At 31.7% G+C, this 25,815-nt stretch overlaps 1 protein-coding gene across 6 annotated transcripts in view; it reads left to right on the top strand.

The window, feature by feature from the left end:
• Positions 1 to 25,815, top strand: part of PHF14 (PHD finger protein 14) — a 236,322-nt gene that overhangs the window by 159,054 nt on the left and 51,453 nt on the right. For 5 of the 6 annotated variants that reach the window (XM_041728062.1, XM_041728064.1, XM_041728065.1 and 2 more), the window contains one exon: positions 9,637 to 9,754. In XM_041728062.1, coding sequence (XP_041583996.1) covers positions 9,637 to 9,754 — 118 coding nt within the window. Of the gene's footprint in view, positions 1 to 690; positions 5,711 to 9,636; positions 9,755 to 25,815 lie in introns of those variants that run through there. The other variant, XM_041728067.1, reaches the window with a different exon arrangement.

Raw genomic sequence — 25,815 nt, forward strand, 5'->3', positions numbered from 1 at the left:
TGGTTAAAATTAGTGCGTTCATAATCTACCAGGTCTTTATAGTGAGGTATATTCTCTGCCATCATTGTTGCACAGTTCACTAAAATTGCTAGTTTGGGATATACTTTTTACAATTGTAACCAAACAATTCCTTAACAAAGGAAGGCAATGTAGGCACAGAGGCTAAGAATCATTTGAAAATTTCCTCCCTGAGACTCTGTAAGTTGAGCAGGACCAGCGTTGTAACATAGTAGGTGTACTTGTTTTCAGCACAGTTGCATTCAGTATGCCTTTAGCATAGTTTCTCAGGCATTATTAAATTTCCATAGTTGAAGAAAAAACAGCAAACTGCTATTTTTTGAAACATTTGTTGATGAAATACATGTTTGCTTATATAAATATAAACTCAACATTTTTATATTTTATTTTTTGTTTTAGTTAAGATAGATTTATTTTGACAACTAAAACTAATAGTAACAATAATAATAATACAAGAGGAGGCAACTTAATGTTTTAAAGGATAAAATGATTCCATTTTAACCATTAACCTATACAAGATCATGGCATTTAGGTTTAGGGTATCTATCTCTTTGGATCAAATCATGTTATTTGAATCTACTGTGGTATTGTTAGTATGTTTCATAAGACATAGTACAGAGCTGCTATGATCTTTAAATGTTAATGTTCTTTTCTTATCACTTTACTGTGTAGATACCCTTCATGAGACCCAACTCTGCCACAGCTCATCCTCGGAGGCAATCCTGGAAACCTCTTTTATAAGTGTGATTTTAAAAATGTGGATAACACTCTCAATAGAGTACATAAAGTAAAGGAGAACAGCTATCTTGTCCTTCCCATAAGCTTATCACTTCAAAAAGTTGCCTTTGCTTGTCAGGTTTGGATAGAATGTAATTGATTGGTTTGTTGCTTGGACTGACAAGGCAGTTAATTTGCCTGGGTGGATTTTTTTCTATTTTTTCTTCTACTTTTTTTTCCTTGCACTAATCAGAAACACTTGATATGTGCATTGTTGAAAAATAGTAGGTGATGTCTTGTGAGAATTGTCCTATTAAGTAATGTCTTTCCCTCATGCTTCTTTGGCAAATGATGATATACAGTGTTTGGACTTACTGAAGAGTTATGGAAGCCTGTGGGACTTAAATGCAATGTGCTACTCACTGTTGTTGTTGAACAATACCAGTAACAAACAAGAAAGACAATGCATTCCACTAGTCTGCTATTTTATTTCATCCAACTTAATACATATATTCATATGTGAAATGTTACATTGGGAAACAAATATAGACTCTTATATTAAAGGTTATTTCTATTTATAATATTCAGCAAAAATGAAAGACTTGTGAAGCATATGCCATTCCAGTTTTGGCTCATTACTCCTAGTGTGAAAGCACTAATATTATTAGCATGAAACTTTTACGACTTGAGATTTTAAGCTCATTAGTAAAATATATGTGTTGATCTCTAGATATTTTTTTAGTAATACTCAAATTTATTCAGTCTTTATTGAGTTAAATGAACTTTCTGTGTTCAGTAATTTTTGGTGACCTTAAATATGAGGTTATGAAATAAGGAGGGAAATACAAAACTTAATGACTATACCACCTGCCAGCCGAAAGATCTTCATCAACATCTGTATTTTTCCAGAGATTTGCAGAATTAAAATTTGATCTTCAAGTTTTAATGATCCCGTTTTAAATCAACGACAGAAATATGTTGAATATTCCATCACTTCATCTTGAACTGACTTAGAAGAAACTCTTGGCTGAAATTGAAATGTACATATACATGTAATTGTTAACATGTCTCTTGGAATATCCTGACTTATAAATGTGGTTTGGACATCTTTTTCAGGTATAGTGGCATTGAAAATAGTTTAAACTTTAGGAGTAGAGTAGGCAACGTTATATATAGATAATCAAAGGCAAGTGTAAGTATAAAGTTACTGTATGCTAGTAATCTATAGTTACAGTTAGGAACCATATTATTGGGTAAGATGTTTAATAACAGTAATATGTATATAAAATATGTATAAACTGAGATTATTAACTTATCAAAAAATCTTTTAACATTGGAGGAAAAATATTAATAGCCTGTAGCCAAACCAGTAGGATTTTTTTTTTTTGAAATAAGGAAGGACTCATTATCTCAACCTAAGCTTAAGAAAAAGTCAGTAATTATTACTATTGCTTAATTGCAGCTGATTATGAGAAAAATGACAGATTGCCATTTACTTAAATGAATATGCTAATGTTCCTGGTTCTCCTTTGATATATGGTGAGAAATTACTAGTGGTCATTTTATTTTAAATTTTTTGAGAAATCATTAAGCTTTGTGGTTTTGGTGTCACTTTTAATAAAAAACTTTTCTACTCTGGTTCTAATTAGAAGGCTACATTATCCTTCTTCTCTATCTTACAATATTTAGTGGTAGATTTGCTATTCCATATTTGGTGCTAGCCTAAAATCTTTGTCAAACATCATAAATATAAATCATAGTTCATAAGATCATTGGTCCTGCAATTGTATTCAGAGTAAGAAGACTTTTAAAGGGAGGAGAATGAAATATTTTCTCCTAATAATCTCCTAAGTGCTCTCATATTTCTATAGTATAGAGTTCTTTTCCATAATTGGTCCAATTGCTGTTCAAAGGAGATAGTAATGTGTCCTTAAATACGCACTAAAAAAAAAAAAGAAAAGAAAGAAAATACGCACTAAATGATGCATATTTCACAGATGTGTAAAATGGACATGATAGGTAAATGATGGCTATTTCTCATATGGTAGGGAAAGGAAAAATACACTAAAATATCAGGAAGGAAATGAAAAGATTCAAAATACAAGAAAAATGACATAGTAGTATATATGGCGGTTCTCAAACTTTATAGTGCATTAGAATCTTAGGAAGGATTTGTTAAAACATAGATTGCTATGCTATTCCACCTCCTTATTGTCCTCTTCCTCACCTTACTCCCTCCTCCTCTGTCTTCCTACAGTTTCTGATTCAATAGGTCTAGGATGAGGCTTGAAAATTTGCATTTTTAACAGGTTCCTAAGTGATACTGCTGGCCAGGGACCACTACTTTGAGAACCATTTGTATATAATTGTTTTTAAAAGAATCATCGTGTTGTGATTGACATTGATTGATTGGAGTTAATGTCCTTAAAAGAGCCCTTAAATTTTCAAATACTTGTCTAGATAAGGTTGTAGGAATTACATCTACAACACTTACAATTTCTTTATTTTTATGAATTCACTTAAATAATTTTTTACTTTTTAGTTTCTAATTCTGATTTTACAGGGACATCACTATTTTAGATAACAGAAATTAATCAGAGAATATAGACTTTGTCCATAATTCACTAATAAGTCCTTTGTTAAAAAAGAGGTGGGAAATTAGGGTTATGTTTGAACATAAAAAGGTTAGCCTTAACCTTTATCCATCTTAGGTTTAGAAATGATATTTATGTATCAATTATATACCAATATCATTTTTTCATTATTTGATGTTTATCTGATTTTACATTTATGGCATTAAAAATAGATTACTGACAAATAACAATCATTTCCTTGTTTTTATATCCTATCACTTGAGACTACTCTTTTTAAACAATATTCCTTAATTGACAAAACTTACCACTATTTTACTTGATTCACAATATGGTAATATTTTATGAATATTTCACCAAAATCTATTTAAGGAATATAGAAGGACTTTCTACAGCAGAGTAGAGTGAAATGTTTAATTTTTTTTTTTTTTTCTAAAATTGTTTTCGACAACTGAAGCTTGTTTAAGAGACTCAGCTTTAGGGTTGCATGCATATGAAGATAGAGTTTTCCTACCTATCTGGGTCAGCACTTTGTAAATTTACATAATATTAAGGATTGTGATTAAAAATATTTCTGAGATGGACATGGTTTGCAAGTACTTTTCTTTATTAAAACATAGGCCTCTTTCTCCCAGTGCTCACTCTAAGACTTTCTGCAGGCCTGCTGATAAGATTCACTGCTGTTCAGGTGCATAAGATGTAATGAAATTGGATGTTCATGCTGGGCTTTGTAAATAAAATGAGATTGACCCCCAGCTATTATCTCATTTATCTGATTTACATTGTAAAATCAGGATCTACACTATTGATTAGAGCATAATTAGTTAATTATGAACAGGGAAATACAAAGTTATGTGGGGCTTGAGCACAGCAGGTTGTACTGCTGAAAAATTTCCAAGGGCATGAGCAGATGGAGATCAGTTTATTAAAGAACAAAGCAGACATGTTTCAGGTATGGAAATGTCTAATCACTCTCTCATGCTGTGAGGAGGTACTTGACCTTAATCGTGTATTTTCATATGAATTCTTTTTATTTCATGTTTTATTTTTTTTGCTTCTCTTTGGATCTTGTAATCTGGCTGCTACAGATGTAGCTAACTGAATTGGTGTCATTATTTAAGTTGTCATTAAATATGAATTTGAATCTCAATAATTATCCAGATACTTTTCTTCAGTTAATATACTTTCATGTGTAAAGAGTATTTTTGTCTTTCTTATCACACTTTCATTCATTGTTGCCTGTGATAAAAATAGTGGTCTATAGGGGCATTCATGAAAATATATTGAAGATCTCCACCTTAGTCTTCTATTTGTAAAATATAATATAAAGTACATTTTCTAATTACTTTGTTTAGAAAATGGCCGTATAGGTAGTTTGCACTAAAATTGTAAAATAGAAGGAATAAAATATGTCTTTATTGATAATGAAATATTCTGATATTGGTAGAATGCAGAATTTTGTTCAAGCTTGTATTATTTTAAAAGTGATTTAACTCATGGGCCACAATCCAGCATTTTCTCTGTTAAAATGAGTAATTGAAATAATTGGGCACTATCCAATGAAAGAATCTATCACTACTGTTAATAGTTTTTTGTGGGTGTTTTAAGATGATAGTGAGATTTTATTTAAGTAATGTTAATATTAAGGATCAATTCTTTTGATCTTTTTCATACAGAAGTTTTACATAAAAATCATGAAAAAGCAAGGAAACCCAGCCCATCAGTTCTCTCAATATTTAATCAGTTTTCTTTTTGAGTGAACAGATGTAGTATATTTCTAGTCAGTATTTTACCCTATATAGACATAGATCTAAATAAAATGTTCTTTGACATAAAAAAAAATAGCTGTGATTATGAGTTAGTTACCTTGATCTCAAAAAAATGTACATCCTTTTTCAAGTGTTATGAATTTCTCTTCCAAAGTTTAGTTTATCATTTGGTTATAAATTATATGCATAGTAGGTGCACTTAATTGTTTCAGTTAGTTTAAAGAGAGTTATTTAGTGTATTCTAATGAAATTATCAATTGGAAATTAAAAGGGTTAAAGAAATCCTTTGGAATACTGGCTTTTATCCTTTCTCTTGGCACAGGCAGAAATAAATCAGTTTCTTTTTACTTGTATTCCTATTCTCAGTAATCAGGTAAACCAAGAACAGCTTGTTGTATGGATATTAGGACATGAACATAAGTCATTTTCTTCTTCTTTGTCTATGGTGCTATACTTAATCATATACTAAGTAAGTATTTTAAATACATATAGAACTGTGTTTATTTGGTCACTGCATTTTGTCAAATCATCGTGTAAAAGACCACATATATAGCTGCTTTATTGTTTACATCTGTATCCTTTATAAATCTGATACCTAGGAAGTTGTACTTAGTAATAATCCAATTAAAGAATCAGGTTTCCTTTCATCTTATAAATGGGATTCATTTTATCTCATTAAAATTGTAATTTAGAATGCCCTATATTATTTATGTGTACAATATTTATTAGATGTTTAAAGGATACTGCTTTAAGCATCCAGTTTGTATTTTATTTAAAAAATTATAGTGTTTCTTTATAGGTTAGTAAATATTCTCTTTTAAATATTTTAAGATATTGCCTTTCTATTTAGTATATGTGCTGTTGGTATACTATAATCTGTTTTTTTTTTTACATAGACATTTTTGTTCTTTAATAAAATATGTTGTGTTGTATACCATGCTTTTGTGGGTCAATGACTGCACTTGGAAAATATTTTAAAACATTATATTCATTATTATTTTGATTAAATATGTATACATTATGTGATGCAGTTATGTGTTTCTAGGTATATGTAAGAAATAGAAGAGAGACAATAAATAATAATTTGATCCATAACTACTTCAACTTTATTTCAGCTTTTAGGTAGCAGAATGATTGCAGATTTTCAATTTTTAATTGAAGAGTTTCTGATTTTCAAATTTTAGAAAAGATCTAAATTTGTAACATAGCTAGAATTTATTGGCTGACAAAATTTGCTGAAGTTTTCAGAGTGGTGTATGTGTGAATGAAATAAGTAATACACTATTTTTACCATCTACATTGTTTTTCGGTTATTAGGATTCCTAATGGTATCTCTTACATTTGTCTATGATATATTAATTCTTGCAGATTCTGTTCAAGTTTACTTGTATCATTCAGGGTATTTTTGTTACCAGCACATAAAGCTATGGATGTCCTCAATATTCTAATGTAGAAACAACTTTATTTTTTCCACATAGAAACAATTTTAGTCTTTTGTAGAAAGAGCTTTAATTTGCATATTTATTAACAGAGCTTTTGATTTGAAGATTGATTTGTTTCTCTTTGTGTTTTTTTCTCTCCTGGATTTTGGCAGTTCTAAAGTGTATTAACTACTCTTTTTTTGTTATTTAGTCTTATAATTGCAGTTTTTATTTACTGGTGAGTGAGCTATAACTTGAGAGAATTCTCATATCACCCCCTAATTCTGACAAGCAAATTTTGCCTTTCCTCTGAGACCTATTATAAATACATTAGAGTTCCATACAGAGACTAAGTCATTCTAAAAGGTATTACTAATGAAGTAGTCAGTAAGGATTAGTTATTTCCAAATGGCATATACTTCAGCATTATCATCTAACAAATGTAGCATATAAAATCTTTTCCCCAAAAAGAATAAAATAAAAAAAAATAAAATCTTTTCCCTACACATTTATTCTTGAGCTGGTAACTTGATTTTACAATAAATTGAGATCCAGTACAAACTGGAAATATATCAGTATAGCAAACTTGTCCTTAAATTTATTAGCTTGAAATACATAGATAGAGCAACAAGAATCATTTGCACAGATGCAAGTGAAAAATAACAAAATTAATCTTTATATTCATCATGATGTTTCATGTATGTTATACACTATAAATCATAATTCCAAGTTATTTTGACAGAGTTTTAAAGTTAAATATGCAATAATTAGGTTGTAATTTGATATGAACTAGGAGAACATTAATGCCATAAGTCTTCACCTCTCAAGAGCCCGGATTATTGGCAATCTGAACTCTAAGGAACATTGCCCCAAAACCTGAAGTGAAGCCAAAAAAAGACTATATTAGTTAACCAAAATTGAGTCCATGTACTTAACGCAATAGAAGTTCTCATTTTCATATCTTTTAACTGTCTGTTTGCACAATTTTCCTAAGGTTAAAGATGTGTTTTCTAAATCCACAACTAATTATTATTAGGGAAATGCTTAGACAAATAAAGTCACAATATGAGAAAGCAGTAGCCAACACTTTTCAAGAAAGTGAGGACCCTGAAAACCTATAATATTTGAATATGAGAGTTCAAACAGAATAGTGGATGGATGGATAGTACTCCAAATCACAAAAGCCTGGCACGCTGTTATATATATGCATAGCAGCATGTGTTACTTGTATTCATGACCCAGAGATGACAAAATAAACTACACTTAATGTATTTTCTTGATGAAGTAAAAATGTGATTCTTTTTAACTTCCCATCAAAGATGATTAAAATACTAGTTTTCATGCTTGACAGAATATGCAGTCAGCTATCTATAGTCTCAACCTTCTCATAAATTCAGAAGTGCTCATGTTCTGAAGGTTCCTGGAACTATATGTAATGTAATTGAAGTTTTAACTATTGAAAGGTAAATAAGGTGAATTGACAAGAAAGAACATAAAATCGTGTGGGCTTGCCATTTAGTCTCTTTATGTTGCATTTGATATTAGCTATATATTATTTTTTCTTAATGACAGAACAACATATATTTGAATATTTTGACTGCTTCTAAATATACTTTGGTTTATTTAAATAATTGGCATAGTAAACAAAGTGTTGTTATTCCTATTTGATTTTATGTTTCATGTAGCTGAATTTTATCATGGTAAACAGTTTTTTTCAAGTCCCTGTCTTGAGTCTAAAAAATGGTTTTTGGAAAAGTACCTATGTTTATTTGGTTCTTAAGAAGAAAGTTATAGAGGAAGAAATGCATAAACTTATGACATACTGTGTTTTAACCTTCTTTATAACTTGCTGAGTTGCTAACTTTCTGAAACTCTTGATTTCCAAAATGAGTCTTTGGGCAATTGGATTTTGTAGCATGATTTGAGATTTTTTTACATAAATGTAGATTTACAGTCACCTGTAATGTGATGGTTTTTGAAAATCAATTGTTTTTGTTTGTATGTGGTTTATAACAATAGTTCCTTCTCTCTTTTTTCTAATAAAGGTTACTGAATAGTAATTTTGCATTTTATTCAAATAATATGTATTATGTACTTTTTCCTCTTAGTTTCATAGTTGTAGATTTCTCAATGTTTTAAGGTATAAATCAGTAGGAGAAACCATATATAAAGAGAATCTGACAGATTGAAGAAAAATATTTAATTTAAACGAGCACAAAGAAAATAAGCATATAATCCTTTCTATAAGATGTATACATCTTTGTTATTTGTTGTTAAATGTTGGTCTTGTTATTCCAACTGATGCAAATTTTTTTACATAACAATGAAATAATGCAGATCTTTCTTCATTGTCAGCAGGATGAGATTGTCTGAAACGAAGAATAGGTATGATAGTTTTCTTAGATTTTGTACATTGTAGGTGGCAAAGACATTATAAAAATATTTGTTAATAAGCTTTAAGGTGTCCTAGGAGGTACTTTGAAAAAACAAATGCACTGAGAGAAAGTGACAGGTAAATTTTTAGTATATTTATATTTGAGAAAATAATACTGAATTTTTAGGATGGTTTTTATTTGCTAGATTGTGTTAGCATGCTGTAAACATAGAAAGTATATTTACAATCTACCTTAATGTGCAGAAAGATGATAAGATATAAATTGTATAGGATTGATTACAGCTTAATTTTTTTTAAGTAACCACAATGTACTAGATTGACTTCATAATCTAGAATTATGTGTATCTTATATTAAATGTTTTTAAACAAATGGGTAAATGATTAGCTCTTGAAGTTCAAAACTGAAATTGTTGTGCTTACTAGTTTTGAACACGTTTGGCTATACACATACATTCATTCATATGCTCTTAACATTTCTACTATCAAAGTATTCTGAATGATATTTACTTTGTTTGTTAATTTTGTTGTATTTTGTTTTTTCCTAAAACATTTATTTCAGGTTTAGATTATCTTTGTCATAGACATTAATTTAATAATTTTACAAACTAAGCATAGAATTGTGTTGAACTATTTAGTAGTTTGCCATTTGTCTTTGAAAAAGATAGGGTGTTTTTTTTTTTTTTTTTACATTATTTAGATAAACCATAAATCTGTTTACCCTGCAGGTGTGATGAATGCAGACTGTGCTACCATTTTGGCTGTTTGGATCCCCCTTTGAAAAAGTCTCCTAAACAAACTGGCTATGGTTGGATATGTCAGGAGTGCGATTCTTCATCTTCTAAGGTAAGGAGAAAAAAAGGTCCATAAGAGAAAGTTTCACTTGATTTTGATAGCCATATCATACATCATCTTCCTAACTTTAAAGAGAATTAGCATTATGAATGACATTTTAGTTTAATGTACTTCAAGAATATTTTGCCATGGTGATTTTTATTGTCCTTAAAATAAGGGATAAACAGCTCTACTAAATTATTTATAAATTTCTTCTGAAGTATTTTAGCAGTTTTGTGTATTTTCTGTGTTACTGTAACTTATAAATAGTGCCCAAGAAGTCACCTGTGCTAATTTACCACACCTAGGGATGGCAGGGAAATTCTGCCTTAGGTCATAAGAAATTTGTTTTGACAAATGTATGGTAACATATATAAATGTCAATCAACAGAATCACCAATTAAATCCAGTTTTATTTTGTAGATGACTCATTAAGTATTTTGTAAATGTTTTATAAAATCTGTTCTTTGAGATCTAAGTGAAATAAGTCAGAGAAAGACAAATACCGTGATTTCACTTAACGAAACAGAGCATGAATATAGTAGGGAATCAAAAAGGTCTGTTCTTTGAAAAACTAGTTTTTATATTCCAAAATTTATTTTTAATATTTATTTAGCTAAGTAAAAAAGGATAATAAGGCTTAATATTTTATCCCCAAAAGTTAGTGAAATTATATCTTTTGAATAGCAATATTATAACCTTAAATTATGGTAACCTGCAGTTTAAAATTATTGTTTCTTTAAAGTGTGTGACTAGTTAGACTCCTGATACTTCGACTCATTTGACAAAAATATTGAATGTATTTGAACTAAGACCTTCTGGTCAGCTGTAGGTTAATCAAATTGTTCTGCCTTAAAAAGACAATGGAAATCAGCTATTTATTGTGATATAAACATGAAGCCATCTTTCTAAAATGCTACTTAAATGCATCTGTCTGTCCTAGAGTTATTTAAAATTGATACTAAATTCCTTTCTGCTTGTGGAATCCTGTGTGTGTGTGTGTGTGTGTGTGTGTGTGTGTGTGTGTGTGTGTTATACATAGCAGGTTTTTTTGGCCAAATTGTTGCCTTTAGATTGAGTCTGATTTTGAATGTTCAAGAACCTCAATAATGGCCAAGGAGAAAGGTATGTAGATTGAGACTAATAATTCAGTAATGAATGATCCATTTTTAATTTGAGATCCTCCAAAGGATAGATATCCACTGTTTTCAGAACATACCAAAATCATGAGTAACCCCAAAGGCACAATGGATGTCTGTATAAATGTTTGCAGTTTTATCTTTTAATAAAGTACAAGCTCTAGTAAAAAAAAAAACAAAACCAAAAAAAAAGAAAAGGAAAAAAAAAAAAAAACCCCAAAATATATTTTTTAAGTTAAAATGATTTGTTCCAGGTTACCACAGAGGCCATCTGTAAAAATTTATTTATGAAAAACTGCATAAAACATTTGGTTATAGAAAAACTAAAGCATTTTTTAAATAACTAACTTTATTAAGGATTTTACATATTTGTATAATTATTATTAAAATAGAATATACTATGTATTTTATTTAATAACCAAGCATTTTTGCCCAAATTTTAAACTATACAATATCAAGAATTATTTTCCAGGCATTTTATTACAACGCAGATTTAAGAGGGAGCATATTGAATAGCAGAAGTTTTACTGCATAATTTAAAAAATGCTTTACAGAAATTATATTTTATTTTTTATTTTTTTAGAAATTATTTTAAAAATAAAAAAATAATGGTTGTACTATAGATTTTAGAGAGTTGTCTTATGGGACTCTTTGTGATAGGATTTTTATAATACATTTTTTGGGGGGAGTTTCCTTCTACCCTCAACAAGCAAAATAGGAAAGCATCTTTTGGGCAGCCCCAGTGGCTCAGCAGTTTGGTGCCGCCTTCGGCCTGGGGTGTGATCCTGGAGACCCAGGATCGAGTCCCACGACGGGCTCCCTGCATGGAGCCTGCTTCTCCCTCTGCCTGTGTCTCTGCCTCTCTCTCTCTCTCTCTCTCTCTTTCTCTCTCAATGTGTGTCTGTCATGAATAAATAAAATCTTTAAAAAAAAAAAAAAGGAAAGCATCTTTAAAGGATTTATTGCCCTTTATAAGTACACCTTTTTGCATACATTCTCTTGAAAAGGTTCTGTACTGTGTAAATGTGTAGCACTGTATTCAGTGCCTAAAGAATGGCTTTACGGTATATAGTAATTTAGTGAATGAATCCTGAAAATGAAAGTGAGCCTATTTCGTTTTCAGAATAGGAGTATATCTTACATTTTATAATGCCCTAGGATGCCAGTAGCCATTGAGAAGGATAAGATATTTTTATTTTTGTTTTTGTTTCCTTTCTTTGTGAGACTGTAGGTCTTTGGACTCTGATGGTAATCCATTAGGAATGCACATTGTTAGAAAACTTACATTGTATTTCCTGTGTTCTCACCTCTTATTGAATACTAGATATAAACAAACAACATGGTCAAAATTTCATCTAATATGGTATCTAATCTTTGGAATGTCACAGCATTTTACTGTAAGTTTTATAGCAGTGACGTGGATTTGTATTTTTTATCCTACTAACATGACTATTGTATACTGAAACTTTTTTTCTAATAAATAATATTTAATATAATAGTTAGATTGGAAACTTAATTTATTCCTGAGAATATTTGTGTTGCATCCATTGTTTTGTTCACTTTGGAAAACTTCATTCTTGACTAGCAGGTAGTAGATTTCTGTTTGCATTTTCCTTTGAAAGACGTTTGCCAATCTGGGTCCCAACAAGAAAGCATGGATAGATAACATCATGCTTTATAATTCAGTGAATTGCTGCAGAAGCTGTTTCAAATTAAGAAATCAGTATACTATTAACATCTGAGTCAAAATTAGTATAGTCTTCAGGCCTAAGAGAAACCTACAATGGAAGTTAATATACTTTGCTTGTCCTTTATTTTCCTCTGTTAGATTTGGTGAAGTGTTATTTGTTAGATAATACTTGGGTATGTTTGCCATGTTCATATATTTTAATGATATGAAAAGTAATATAGAACTAGTTATTGCCAGGAGAAAGGAAGTGATTAAGTTGCTAATAAATTTAGGTGCAGGGAAGTGAATGTATAAAATTGTGATAGCCATAAAATATATATCCAACTTCCCTTTTCTGTGGTAGTCAGGATTATTAAGTCTAAGAAGTCTTAACTTTTATTATGAAAATTCAATTCCCAAATAAATTGTTTTGCTTAGAATTTTAGATAAATTCAAGAGGAAGGCATATAGCTGAACATGTGTTTGAAAATACATTGCACTTTAAATATTAGTTTAACTGTTATCATTGTCTCCAAATTTTGTGTAGCAAGCAGAGGAAAGTAAAATATTGCCACGTATATCTCAGTAGCATAATATATTTATGTATGTTTTTGTTTTTCAAGTAATAGGTTTACTGCTGTGGGCTTTATGAGGGTGAAAATCTTCTGTCACAAACCCTGCTTTTTACTTTTATGGAAATTCCACTAAAGTAGAAGATTCATCATATCATAATCCATAATTTTAAGTTTTAAACATGATGAAATATACCTAAGTGTAGTTTTAATATTGATTTAATAATAATATACCTAAAAGTAAGATAATTTTTTTAAAATTGAGAAATAATTTGCATTTAACATTAGTCTGGGGTATGATAACATCAGCATTCAATATTTGTATATAGAATGACTTTTTATTCTACCTAAATCCATGAAGTATGGCATAGGACTTTCTCTGCCTTATCAACTCATTATAAACCTAGTTAGTTCACTTTAGGTTTCATGGAAAATGACTGCATGGATACAGTCCATGCATATCATGGATACATGGATATACATACATGTACTTGTGCATACATGGAAACACAGATTTATACACATACAAACATATGGAAACACACATGCACAAAACTTACCTTCTCCCCTAAGCTATGCTTCAAAGACATTTGACTAAGGCAGCAACTCTTCAGTCAATATATTATGTTTATGTTCAGTTAGTTCATTGCTACCCATCACCATGCATTAGTGTTTTTTTTTTTTCTGTTCTTTACTATGTTAATAGTATTGTTAATGAATGCTACATGCCTGGAAAAGTAATGCATTTTACTCTTAACCCTCCTCTCCACCTATCCCTTATTTTTTTCTTCCTTCTCTATTCCATCTGTTCACCGAAGCCAAATACCTGGTCCTTTTTTAAGTTTTTCCAATCCTTGTGCCATACAGAAAATCACTTCCTGAGTCCTGGAAAAAGTTATCTTCCTTAAATATTTCTCCAGTATACTCTTAGTCTCTCCTTACTTTCATGACCTTGCCACTTTTAAAGATTACAGGGCAGTTATTTTGTAGAATATCTCACTTTGCATTTTTAATCTTTTTTCGTAGATTCATTTTATGCATCTGTGATAAGAATGCTACAGATGCAATGCAGTATGCCTTCTCTCAGATGACACATGATTTCAGTGTAGACCACATATGGTGACAATAACTTTAATCATTTGACAAGTTTTCTGCAAGTCTTCTCCATTCTCCTCACCTTTCTAATTAATTAATTTGTGGGGAAGAACCTTGAGATTATGCAAATATCCTATTCTTCATCAAACTTTGAATTTCTGTTTTATTCAGTGGATTATATTGGTTATTACCATTTGTTTTGATATTCAGATTGTCCCAGATTTGGCTTCTGACACTTCACCCTGGCATGTATGATCTTTTAACATGATCCCAGCATCTTTAACTAATTCCTTACTAACAATGTTCCAGGGTCAACTATCCTTTCCTTTTCCCTATTCTTGGAACCAGCCATTTCTTCTAGAATCTCCAGTTCCTTTCAGTGGAGAATGATATTTAGACACCACGGTGTGGGTACGAGATTTGCTCATTGTTGCTTTACTGTTCCTTCTGGGTCTTCACAGTAGAGTCAAGGATTAGATGTATGTAGGTATACATACACATTTACATCTATATTTCTGTCTTTATAAACATTGGAAACCATTCCAGTTTTCTCCTTTTCTGCATTGTAACTCCCTAACAGAAAACTGGCTCCTATTCTTCTTCTTCTTCTTTCTTCTTTCTTCTTCTTTCTTTCTTTCTTTCTTTCTTTCTTTCTTTCTTCTTCTTCTTCTTCTTCTTCTTCTTCTTCTTCTTCTTCTTCTTCTTCTTCTTCTTCTTCTTCTTCTTCTTCTTCTTCTTCTTCTTCTTCTTCTTCTTCTTTCTTCTTCTTTCTTCTTCTTCTTCTTCTTCTTCTTCTTCTTCTTCTTCTTCTTCTTCTTCTTCTTCTTCTTCTTCTTCCTTTCTTCTTCCTTCTTCTTCTTTTTTTTTTTTTAAGATTTTATTTATTTGAAAGAGGGAGGGCACAGAGGGAGCTGACATAGGGCTTGATTTGACGACCCTGATATATGACCTGAACTGAAACCAAGAGTTGGATGCTTAAGCAAAGGGCCCCCCCTCTTAAATATTCTTATATGATTAGTCCCCTTATACAAAACTAATCTCTGTCACTGTCCACCCCCACCCCACTTGGAGACCTATTTTGCTTACTCTGTAGTCTCATTAGAGTTTTTAGACTGGATGGCTCAGGAGGAAGTGAGAGAGGGAAAGAGGGTGGGGATTTGTATCTTTTACAAGCTTCCTGAATTATTTTAATGAGCAGTCAAGAATAAGAACCTCTGTTTTATGTACTTTATGAATTCTTCAGTTTTAAGACTTTAAAAATTAATTTTCAGAACTTTAAAATAAATATACACAATGCCTATAACCCAAGTGAAATGTCAACAGACTACTTTAAAATTATGTTGTATACTTACATATAATATACAAGGTAGACTAAATAATGTTTTTTTAAAAAACATAGGGCACAGTTCACTATTCAGTCTCTTCCTACAGTCTATTTGATACAGATTTCAACAACTTCTGTCTGCCAAAACATCCAAAATGAAGATAATTTATTTTGACATGGTTAAATGAACCTGCATATTTTTTAAAGTGCTTCATCCAAGTCATATATATTTGCAAATGCCAATGAGCATTTAAATGTATATCACATATTTTACAGTGACTATGCCAGTTTTAGCTTAGATGTATGTAGGTATACATACACATTTGCATCTATATTTCTGCCTTTATAAACATTGGAAACCATTCCAGTTTTCTCCCTTTCTGTATTTGTAACTCCCTGACAGAAAACTGGCTCCTATTATTCTTTTTTTTTTTCTTTAAGATTTTATTTATTTGAAAGAGGGAGCTCAGAGAGGCAGCTGACACAGGGCTTGATCTTATGATCTTTAGCTTGATTTTAGCTTTTCATCCTTATTTAAGCCCTGTTCAGTGAAAAGCTGTAGAGTATACATGACAGGTATCCAGACTACTACAGGATGAACTGTCTTAGCATGAAGACCTCCATTTGGTTCATTCTTATTTGCTCTGTCTAGTATATACTCTTATTTTTTGAAATTTTATTTATTTATTCATGAGAGACACAGAGAGGCTCCTGCCTGGAGCCCAGTGCGTGACTCAATCCCAGTACCCCAGGATCACGCCCTGAGCCAAAGGCAGATGCTCAACCACTGGGCCACCTAGGTGTCCCCTAGTTTACTACTCTTTTTGAGCAGTAATAAGTTGAATTCATATGCACAAAAATGTCATCTAAATCCCTATGTAAGATTTTCTGGAACTACAAACGAAATACATACCTGCTGAGGCAAGTGGTACTTTTTGATAATCATTTGTATTAGAAATCCCTGGGTAGGGAAAGTAGGATTTTTTTTTAACCTTTATTATCTAATTTCTGCACTAGGCAACTAGAATTCTAAAACTGATATACCTGAGTAAAAACTACATATATAAATATTTATTTTCAAATAAAACATTGTGAATTTTGTCCCTTTAAGAATTGAACAAAATAGGGATCCCTGGGTGGCGCAGCGGTTTGGCGCCTGCCTTTGGCCCAGGGCGCGATCCTGGAGACCCGGGATCGAATCCCACATCGGGCTCCCGGTGCATGGAGCCTGCTTCTCCCTCTGCCTGTGTCTCTGCCTCTCTCTCTCTCTCTGTGACTATCATAAATAAATAAAAAAATAAATAAAAAAAAAAAAAAGAATTGAACAAAATAGTCTCTTCAAGGAGTATCTTGCCGTAATACAATATCTTGCCGTAACAAGCACATTTAATTAAACCTGGTATTATTGGAAATTGAGTGTCTGAATTTTTTGTATGATAAAAATTTATGAAAAATATAAAATTAAGGGGTGCCTGGTTGGCTCAGTTGGTGGAACATGTGACTTCATCTCAGGAGTGTGAGTTAGACCCCCATGTTGGGTTTAGAGATTACTTAAAATCCTCATTAAAAAATAATAAAAAATAAAATTGTAATGAATTATACTTTAAAGCTCTTTTAAATTTGAAGTATATAATTGACCCATAAGCAAAATGATTTTTAAAATATTTTAACTTCATTTGACCTCTGGGATTTTATCTGACATTAGTTTAAATTTTAAGTTTCTAGATTTAGCATGGTTGGCCAAGAAGTCATTTTCGAGTAAAAATTGTACCACTTAATTATCTTAATTTAGTATTCTTCTAGCATTTATGTAACTAGCATTAAAGCTTACAACAGTGTGCTTAGCAAGTTTTACTGAGTTTTGATTTAGCTTTTTCTGATACAGTTATGTAAAAGTCTGCAAAAGTTGTTTATACACTATCTTACAGTAGAATACCATAGATCAAACTGTGGCAGTTTTTAGACTTAGTAAAAATCTGAGAATTAAAACTGGCATGGTTATCCTTGATGATAGCTGTAGTTATATATTTAAACTTTAGATTTCCTCTTTGTTAGTATATGGAATAAAGCCCACAGTCTTCCAGTTGATCTTCTACTTAATATCTAGATTAAGTCCAGGCAATTGCCAGATACCTCTAGCATTTCCTGTGGTAGGCAAAATTGTTTGTATAAATGTCTTATTTAAGCTCTTAGTTTCTGAGTGTTGTAATTTGAGACTAGTAACAATGATTTGTGAATTTAATAAGAAGTAATAGTCATTAACAATTCCACTAATTATAGTTGGTACTGTGCTTTTTTTTTAGAGTGTATTTTTTTAAAACTAAGCATTTATGTACTGAAATGAACTTATTATTTGTCATTATTGCTTGCTCAGAGGTTCTTTACTTGATTGTCCTAGACATTTTCTAAAACCTGTTCCAGGCATTATTTTTATCAGGTAACAATTTTGAGCTAAACAAGGGACTGTTTATGGTTATCTTTACAATAGAACTGGACTCTTTACTGATCTGTTTAGTTCTGTAACTTAAGGTAATTTTCATGGGGATTATATGATACATGTTAAGCATATTGGTATACTTTGTTATGTCATGGTTAGGTATTCCTTAAGAATTTTTCTGCAAATTTGGTTTCTATCCTCCAGGTAAAGTTTGTCAGTGTTTATGACATACATTTGTATATATTTCAACACCATATCCACAGAAAGAAAATGAGTGGAACCTCTAATATTAGACAAAAATTTTTTATGTTAATAATTTGAAAAATTGAAAAACTTATTCACTATTTAAGTTATGCTTACTACAAACTGGAAAAACTAAGCTATTTAGACGGCATGTGGGCCTTTGCATAACATGCTGTGGATACCATATGTGATAAGAAACTAACTCATAACTGAGAGATATTAATCAAAGTACAGTAGGGTGCCATACATGGGCAAGCCTTTCAGAACTCACCAACTTTATACTATTATTTAGTTTTTAAATAATTTTTAAAATATATATACTTATGTTGGTGGAAAAAGCCACCTACTAAAAATCTGGTAGTTAGGCTGAAGGATTTTCATTACAGATTTTAAAAAGTTAATAAGAGGAATCCCTGGGTGGCGCAGAGGTTTAGCGCCTGCCTTTGGCCCAGGGCGTGATCCTGGAGACCTGGGATTGAATCCCACGTCGGGCTCCCAGTGCATGGAGCCTGCTTCTCCCTCTGCCTATGTCTCTGCCTCTCTCTCTCTCTCTCTCTCTCTCTGTGTGACTATCATAAATAAATTTTAAAAAAATAAAAAGTTAATAAGAATATTTTTACCTATTAACCCAGCATTATTAAATTTGTATTGTATAATATATTAATATAAGAATTTAGAAGGAGGGTAGAATAAATTAATTATGTCAACTTGTTATTCCAGTATTTGTATGTAATATGAGGGTGAGAGACCTTGTTTGTTGTAAAGAGATGGTCCTAGTTGAAATAGGCTAGCTCAATCTCAGAGTTGTGGAACTAACCTAAATAATAGGAAAAGCTTAACTCCAGGCTTCAAAAAACAGAGTGAAATTTCATATGTTTTATATGCAGATAGCTTATTCCTTCTAATAAACATTTATTTTAACTATGTCATCATTGTGTGGAATTATTTATTGGTTAAAAAATTATCCTTCTAACCTATACATTGTGGTTTCAGAAGTACTGTTTATCTACAACAAAGACTTCTAAGCTAAGAAAATTCAAAGAATGAACTCTGAAAGTTAATGGAATTGAGTTCTGAAATCAAACATATTTAAGTCTTCTAATCTTGATGTTCTGATAGAATCCTTATCAAGATTGATAAAATATTATAGATTAGGGGGCTGGGACATAGCCAAAGTGTGTTACACCATGTTACTTGCATTTCAACATTTTTTGACATTTCTGAAATTAGGGTGTGTGTCTGTAAGCAGTTTGTATTTTTAAGTCGTAACACTTTTTTTTCTTCATAAATTTAATGGCAATTTTTTGAGTTTCTTATAATATGAGGCATTGTTGAGTAAAAAACAATAAAATACAGAGAAAGTCAAAGTATGTAATGCAGTATAGAATAAAGAGCTTTATGAGCTTTGAAAAGAAACGGACTGGGTCCAGATATTAACTTTATGATGCTTGTGACCTTTAGCAAGTTGCTTCAGTTCAGTGAGCTTCGGGTTGCTTATTTGTGAAAGGTTTAATGGCAATACTTGGAATAATAGAGATACTCAGTAAATGATATCTCTTCTTTTTCTTAAAAATACACAATCATTTTAGTTACAGAGAGAAAAGTTCAGAGCTAGTACTAATGTTCTGCTTTTCAAATGTAAGAAATGTTTTGAAAGCTAATCTAAAGAGCAATTTTTTTTGTCTTCATGTACCAAGAAAAAATCTTTTCTTGCCTCTTTCAGAGTATTACGCTAAACAGAGTAACATCATCTCTAACATTTCCATTCACAAAAAACCCCATTTGTTCTCATTTCTTCTTTTTTTTTTTTTTGTTCTGTTCTCATTTCTTCTTTTTTTTTTTTTTGTTCTGTTCTCATTTCTTTCTAGAGTTACTGTCATATTTAAACTGGTTCTACCAACTATTGAATCATAAAAAAAAAAAAAAAAAAAGATGTAACTGGTATGGGCATAAAAATAAACCTGCCCTTAGCTAAGGACAGATTTTGTTAATGGGTGAAGAAATACTCAAGAAATTTCCCATAGACTGGAGGGGTATTATTGTCAAGGTCATGAAAACTATAAACCTGAAACTGAAATGAAAATAGGAAGTAAATAAAATGAAATTAAAAATTAACAAACCATTGAAGACAGGTGTAAGATAATTTATGAGTCTATTTTGTCAAAGTATATACAGTTTTCGATAATAAAAGATTTCATTAATCCTAATGAATGCCCTATAGAGAACAGGCATATATCAGCAGCACATGCTTTTACCATTTAAATATTTGAAAACTATGGATGAAAATGTGGAAGGTTCTGGACTAGACTTTCACACTCCTTATGAAATCTGGAAATTAAGGTTATTAACTTTTAGGGCATACTGTGCAAACATATTTAGAATTTCATAACATGTGCCTTCAATATGTCTTTTTTTTTTTAAGATTTTATTTATTTGAGAGAGAGAGTGCATGGACATGTGTGAGGAGGGGCAGAGGGAGAGGGGGAGGGAGAATCTCAAGCAGACTCTGCCCTGAGCGTGGAGCATGGTGTGGTACTTGATTCCACAACCTTGAGACTACGACCTGAGTGAAATCAGAAGTCAAGCTCTTAACCAACTAAGCCACCCAAGTGCCCCTCAATATATCTTATGGCATTTATGCCATGTGAAAGCCTCATTCCTAAGTAAGGAAATTTATACTCATTCTCAGATGCTACTAATGTCTTTCTTTTGAAAAAGTAGATTTCAACATGTGCTTTACATATATGACTTAAAGGATAGAGATTTATAAATTCTTCGAAGCCCTATCTTTACACCCCACATCTCTTCCCCTCTCTGCCACCCACTCCCCTGATTTCCAGTGGAAAACTTTAAGCATATAAATTTCTCTGTTACCTTAATGTTACTTAATGTTACCTTAATGTTACCTTAAAAAATACCTCTATCTGGGAATATCAGATATATAGCTTTTACCTTATTTTCCATTGATAGAATGCTAAGTAAGACTGTGGTCCACACTATCTTCCTATGGCCCCAGCTTAGTCCAGTCCTGCTACATATTGAATTAAGAGCTTCAGTTCTTATTTGACAGCATCCCAGAACTACCTGTAACTAACTTTAATAGGTTAAGTGAACATCACTTTATTCCTTCATGTGCTTTGTCAAAAATTTTTTTCAGTCTTCTAATTTACATCATAACTTGACATTTTTATCACTTGTCAATCCACAGGCAAAATGCCAGTGATTTTTCCCCAAAGCCTACAAACCACCTGCACCAGGATCTTCTAAAGTACTATTAAATATGCAGTTTGGAAGGCCCCATACAGACCCACTAAATCAGTATTTCTGGAATAGTGCTCAAGAATCCGCATTTTTATAAGCACCACAAGTGATCATTAAAGCTTAAGAACCACTGCTTTTGACCCTAATTTCTTTTAAATTTCCTACATAGTTTGGTCTCTACTTCAAGTACTCATTATATGTACAGACTTTACTGTTCTATAAATGGACTTTTAGCCCCCCAGGCAGGTTCAAAGTAGATTTATGATACCTGATTCAGGTTCAGTACAGTAACATTCCTGGATTAATAAACCATATTCCTTTCTTATTTCTGAGTTCTGGAATTGCTCAGCCATATCTTAAGGATCTTCTCTGAGCTATAAATTTAGTTTGCCCCCATGCAGAATCTTCCTCAGTTACTTTGCTTCATCTTTTTTCTACTTCTTTGCAGCAGCTGATACTGGTGGTAACTTTCCCCTTTTTACAAACTGTTCCCTTGCCTTTCAGTGAACTTACTTTGTCCTCGTTTTCTCCCTTCTTAGCAGACCATATATATCTTTGGTCTTTTGATAGGCTTCTTTGGCTTCTCTTAATACATAGTGTCTTACTTTGCAGTTGACAGCATCCATACCTAAAGCTACAGGAAAACTTGGGATTTAGGATTTAATGATCCATCTAGTTTTTCTGAGTTAATGTTCATCAAGAGAGACTTTCTGTCTTTTAAAAAAATTATCCTTTAAAAAAATAAAATACTATCTTTTGCCTAATAATTAAGATAGAATTTGGTGATAAATCCACCAAATTTTAGTTGGCCATTTGCACTGTCTAGTAGTCTACTGAGGAAAACCTAAAAAATTTTATAGTAGCAACTTCTAAATAAGGAGGGAGGAGCAAGTGAGTTTTGGGTGAAGACAAAATGGTGTAATCACTTGGAATGCAGAGTAAGTTCTGGTGATCTAGTGAACAGCATGGTCATAATAGTTAATAATACTGTATTGCATACTTGAAAGTTGCTGACAAAGTAGATCTTAAAGTATTCTCATCACAAAAAAAAGAGATGGTAATTATGTGACATGATGGATGTGTTAACACAATGGTGGTAATCATTTTGCAGTATATGTGTATTAGATCAACATGTTGCACACCTTAAAACTTCCACAGTGTTATATGTCAATCTCAAATTTGGTGAAAAAACTAAAAAAATTACCACAAAGTTTAAATAGTAATTTATCTAAGTAGGAGAATACTTATCAATTGGATCTCCAAGTGAAATACTGTTCTGGACATACGATTAAATATGCTGTAAATGAGGTGTCAGACTTTGGGTTTTGTTTAACTTTAGCACTAGAGAGTAATAATTAAAAATAGCAGTTTTTAATATAGTTTACATCCTTTATATAAAATCTTGCTTTAAAAAATCATATTCTTGTGTTTTTCTCTTAATTTTTTTCTTTTCTCTGACTCAGCTTTTCTGGAGAAAATTGGAATCAGAAAAGAAATTACATACATTGTGTTTTTGTAACAATTTCTTGTAAATATAATACATGGTCATTATAGAATATTAGGAAAAATTTTAAAAATATAAAGAAAAATATTTAAAATTACCTGCAGGGGCACCTGGGTGGCATAGTCTGTTAAACAGCTGCCTTTGGTTCAGGTAATGATCTCAGGGTCTCGCGATTGAGCCCTGCATTGGGGTCCCTACTTAGCGGGAGGAGTCTGCTTCGCTCTTTCCTTCTGCCCCTCCCCTCAACTCGTGCATGCACTCTCTCTTTCTCTCTCTCTCTCTCTCTCAAATAAACAAAATCTTTAAAATTACTTGCAGTTATAGTACCTATAGGCGTTACATTTATGCTCATGTTGCAGTAGTATATCCTACAACAACCTATTCTTTAAACATTTCAATCATATTATACATTTTTAATTTTTTAAAATGTATCTGTGTATGTGACCATTTTCCATGATGTTAGATACTTTTTTTCTAACCAGATTTGTTTTTTTATAAGATTTCATTTAATTATTCATTAGAGACACAGAGAGAGAAGGGCAGAGACATAGGCAGAGGGAGAAGCAGGCTCCTCACAGGAAGCCTGATGAGGAACTCGATCCGGGACCCCAGGATCACACCTTGAGCTGAAAGCAGATGCTCAACCACTGAGCCATCTGGGCATCCCAAACCAGATTTTTTTTTTAACCAGATTTTTAAGTACTGTACATTCCTTTGCACAAATACAGTCTTGGTGTAACTTCTGGGTCAGAAAAATGAACATCATTAAAATAAAGTAGAATTTTAGAAATAATAATAGCAGTTAACATTTATTGAGTAACTCTGTGCCTAGCATTGTTTAAGCACTTAAAACATAATCTCAGGCTCCTGGGTAGCTCAGTCACTTAAGCATCTGCCTTCTGTTCAGGTTATGATCCCTGAGTCCTGGGATCAAGTCCTGCATTGGCCTTTCTGTTCATCAGGGAGTCTGCTTCTCCCTCTGACCCTCCTACCCTTGTACTCACTCGCTCTCACTCACTCTCAAATAAATAAATAAAACCTTTTTTTTTTTAAAAAAAAAAAAAAAAGCACTTTATAATCTCTTTTAATCCTTACCACAGTTTTGAAGGTAGTTAACTGTTTTTATTTCCTTTGTGTGGGGGGGAAAAAGTGAGGTTCAGAGAAGGATTACACACCTAAGTGGTATAAGAGTGATTCAAACTTAGCTCTGCCTGATTCAGGAGCCTGTGTTTTAGAAACTTGCTTTCATATATTGAAATAGGTATTTTCTATTCTTTGTTGCATAAGATATTCAAGTTAGATTTTGTCCTAGCCACTTCAGATTTTCATAATGTAGAAACTCATAATTTTGTATTATAAACAAACACTGCTGGTATTAGGAAAAGGAAAAAATACCTTTACTGTTACGTGGGATCTGTTTTGGTGTTTCTAATGAATAGAGGAATGAATAAAACCTAGAGGTAATTCTTAAAACAAATAAATTAAAGATGGTCCTATTGTAAGGTGTAGAAGACAGACCATAACTTCTCAAGGCCCTGAGTCAAATATTTTCCCTCAGTCAAATATTCTATCTTAATGTTTGTCATTAATTGTGAAGTTTGAAAACTGCACCATGAAAAGAAACTAAAAGCAGCCACATTTAGTTTCTTTGCAAAGATGGTTTAAGAATATTCTGATTTGTACAGTTTCAGCCACTTTGTGTACAAATGGGAAGATTTTATATATTTTTTAATACTAGCTTTCTTTTGCAGAAAAATTCCTCTTACTCAAAAATAATACCTTATAAGTGGATCAAATACTAATTAAAATGCAATTTAGATTCATTTGGATTAATTCTTTTGTTGACTTTTTTTGTCAGCCAGAGTGCATGAAATCATCACCTAACCTATAATTTAAGTTAAAACCTGTCTCCCCATCGTTGGCAGATAAAGGATCCATATGTGCACGGTGTTGTTCTGCTATATTTCCCCAGTGACCCAGCATAGATATCTATGTTCTCTTATGATCTCAGGCTTCCACTAAAAGTTTTCCACTAAAAGCTAAAAGTTTTTTTAGCTTTAATATATTGGTCTCTTTTTTTCCTCTGAACTGTATTCATATGTTGAATTTAAACTCTGGCCACCTAAGATGCAATTTATTTTAATGTTTTCTTTGAAGGTTTCTTAAAGGTTTATGCTATAGTGTTATATCTTCATTGAAGTTAAGTTGGTTTTTTGTTAAATGTACCTTCAATAATGGCTACAAATGATTATCTGGTTCGCTGGCTTGAAAACTCTTTAAAGTATGCATATAGAGGTTACATTTTTTAAGAATCACTTTGAAAAGTTCAGGCTGCATCAGTGCATTTTTATCACTTCACTTTTGTGTTCCTGAGGGACTGCGCTATATTCTCGACTTTCAAAGACATTACATTATAGTACAGTATAAATTCTATTTCTAGAATCAGATTTCTAGATTTAGATTAGCAGATATTTGTAGATCCGTTTCCAAAGTACAAATAGGTAGCTCAAAGCAAGTCATGAATTTATGATATTTTAGCATTATTTCCTTATTTTAATGCAGCAGTTTCGACATATATCCCACGACAACAAAATTCCTTACTTAATAATTCAATATAAAATGTATTCTAGTATCCAGTCACTAAGTTTACTTATCACTTAGTTATTTTTCTGTGTTTCAAGTCATTTTAGAATTCTGAACGAAACATATTTTCAGAAAACATTTTCCGCTTTTACAAGAAGGTGAACTGCTGTATAATTCAGACACTTGTCTACCTTTTCCCTGTGACATTTAGTGACAATGTGGAAGCTTTAACTTGTTTGCAGCACA

This window comes from Vulpes lagopus, chromosome 13 (assembly GCF_018345385.1).
Source record: "Vulpes lagopus strain Blue_001 chromosome 13, ASM1834538v1, whole genome shotgun sequence".
NCBI lineage: Eukaryota > Metazoa > Chordata > Mammalia > Carnivora > Canidae > Vulpes > Vulpes lagopus.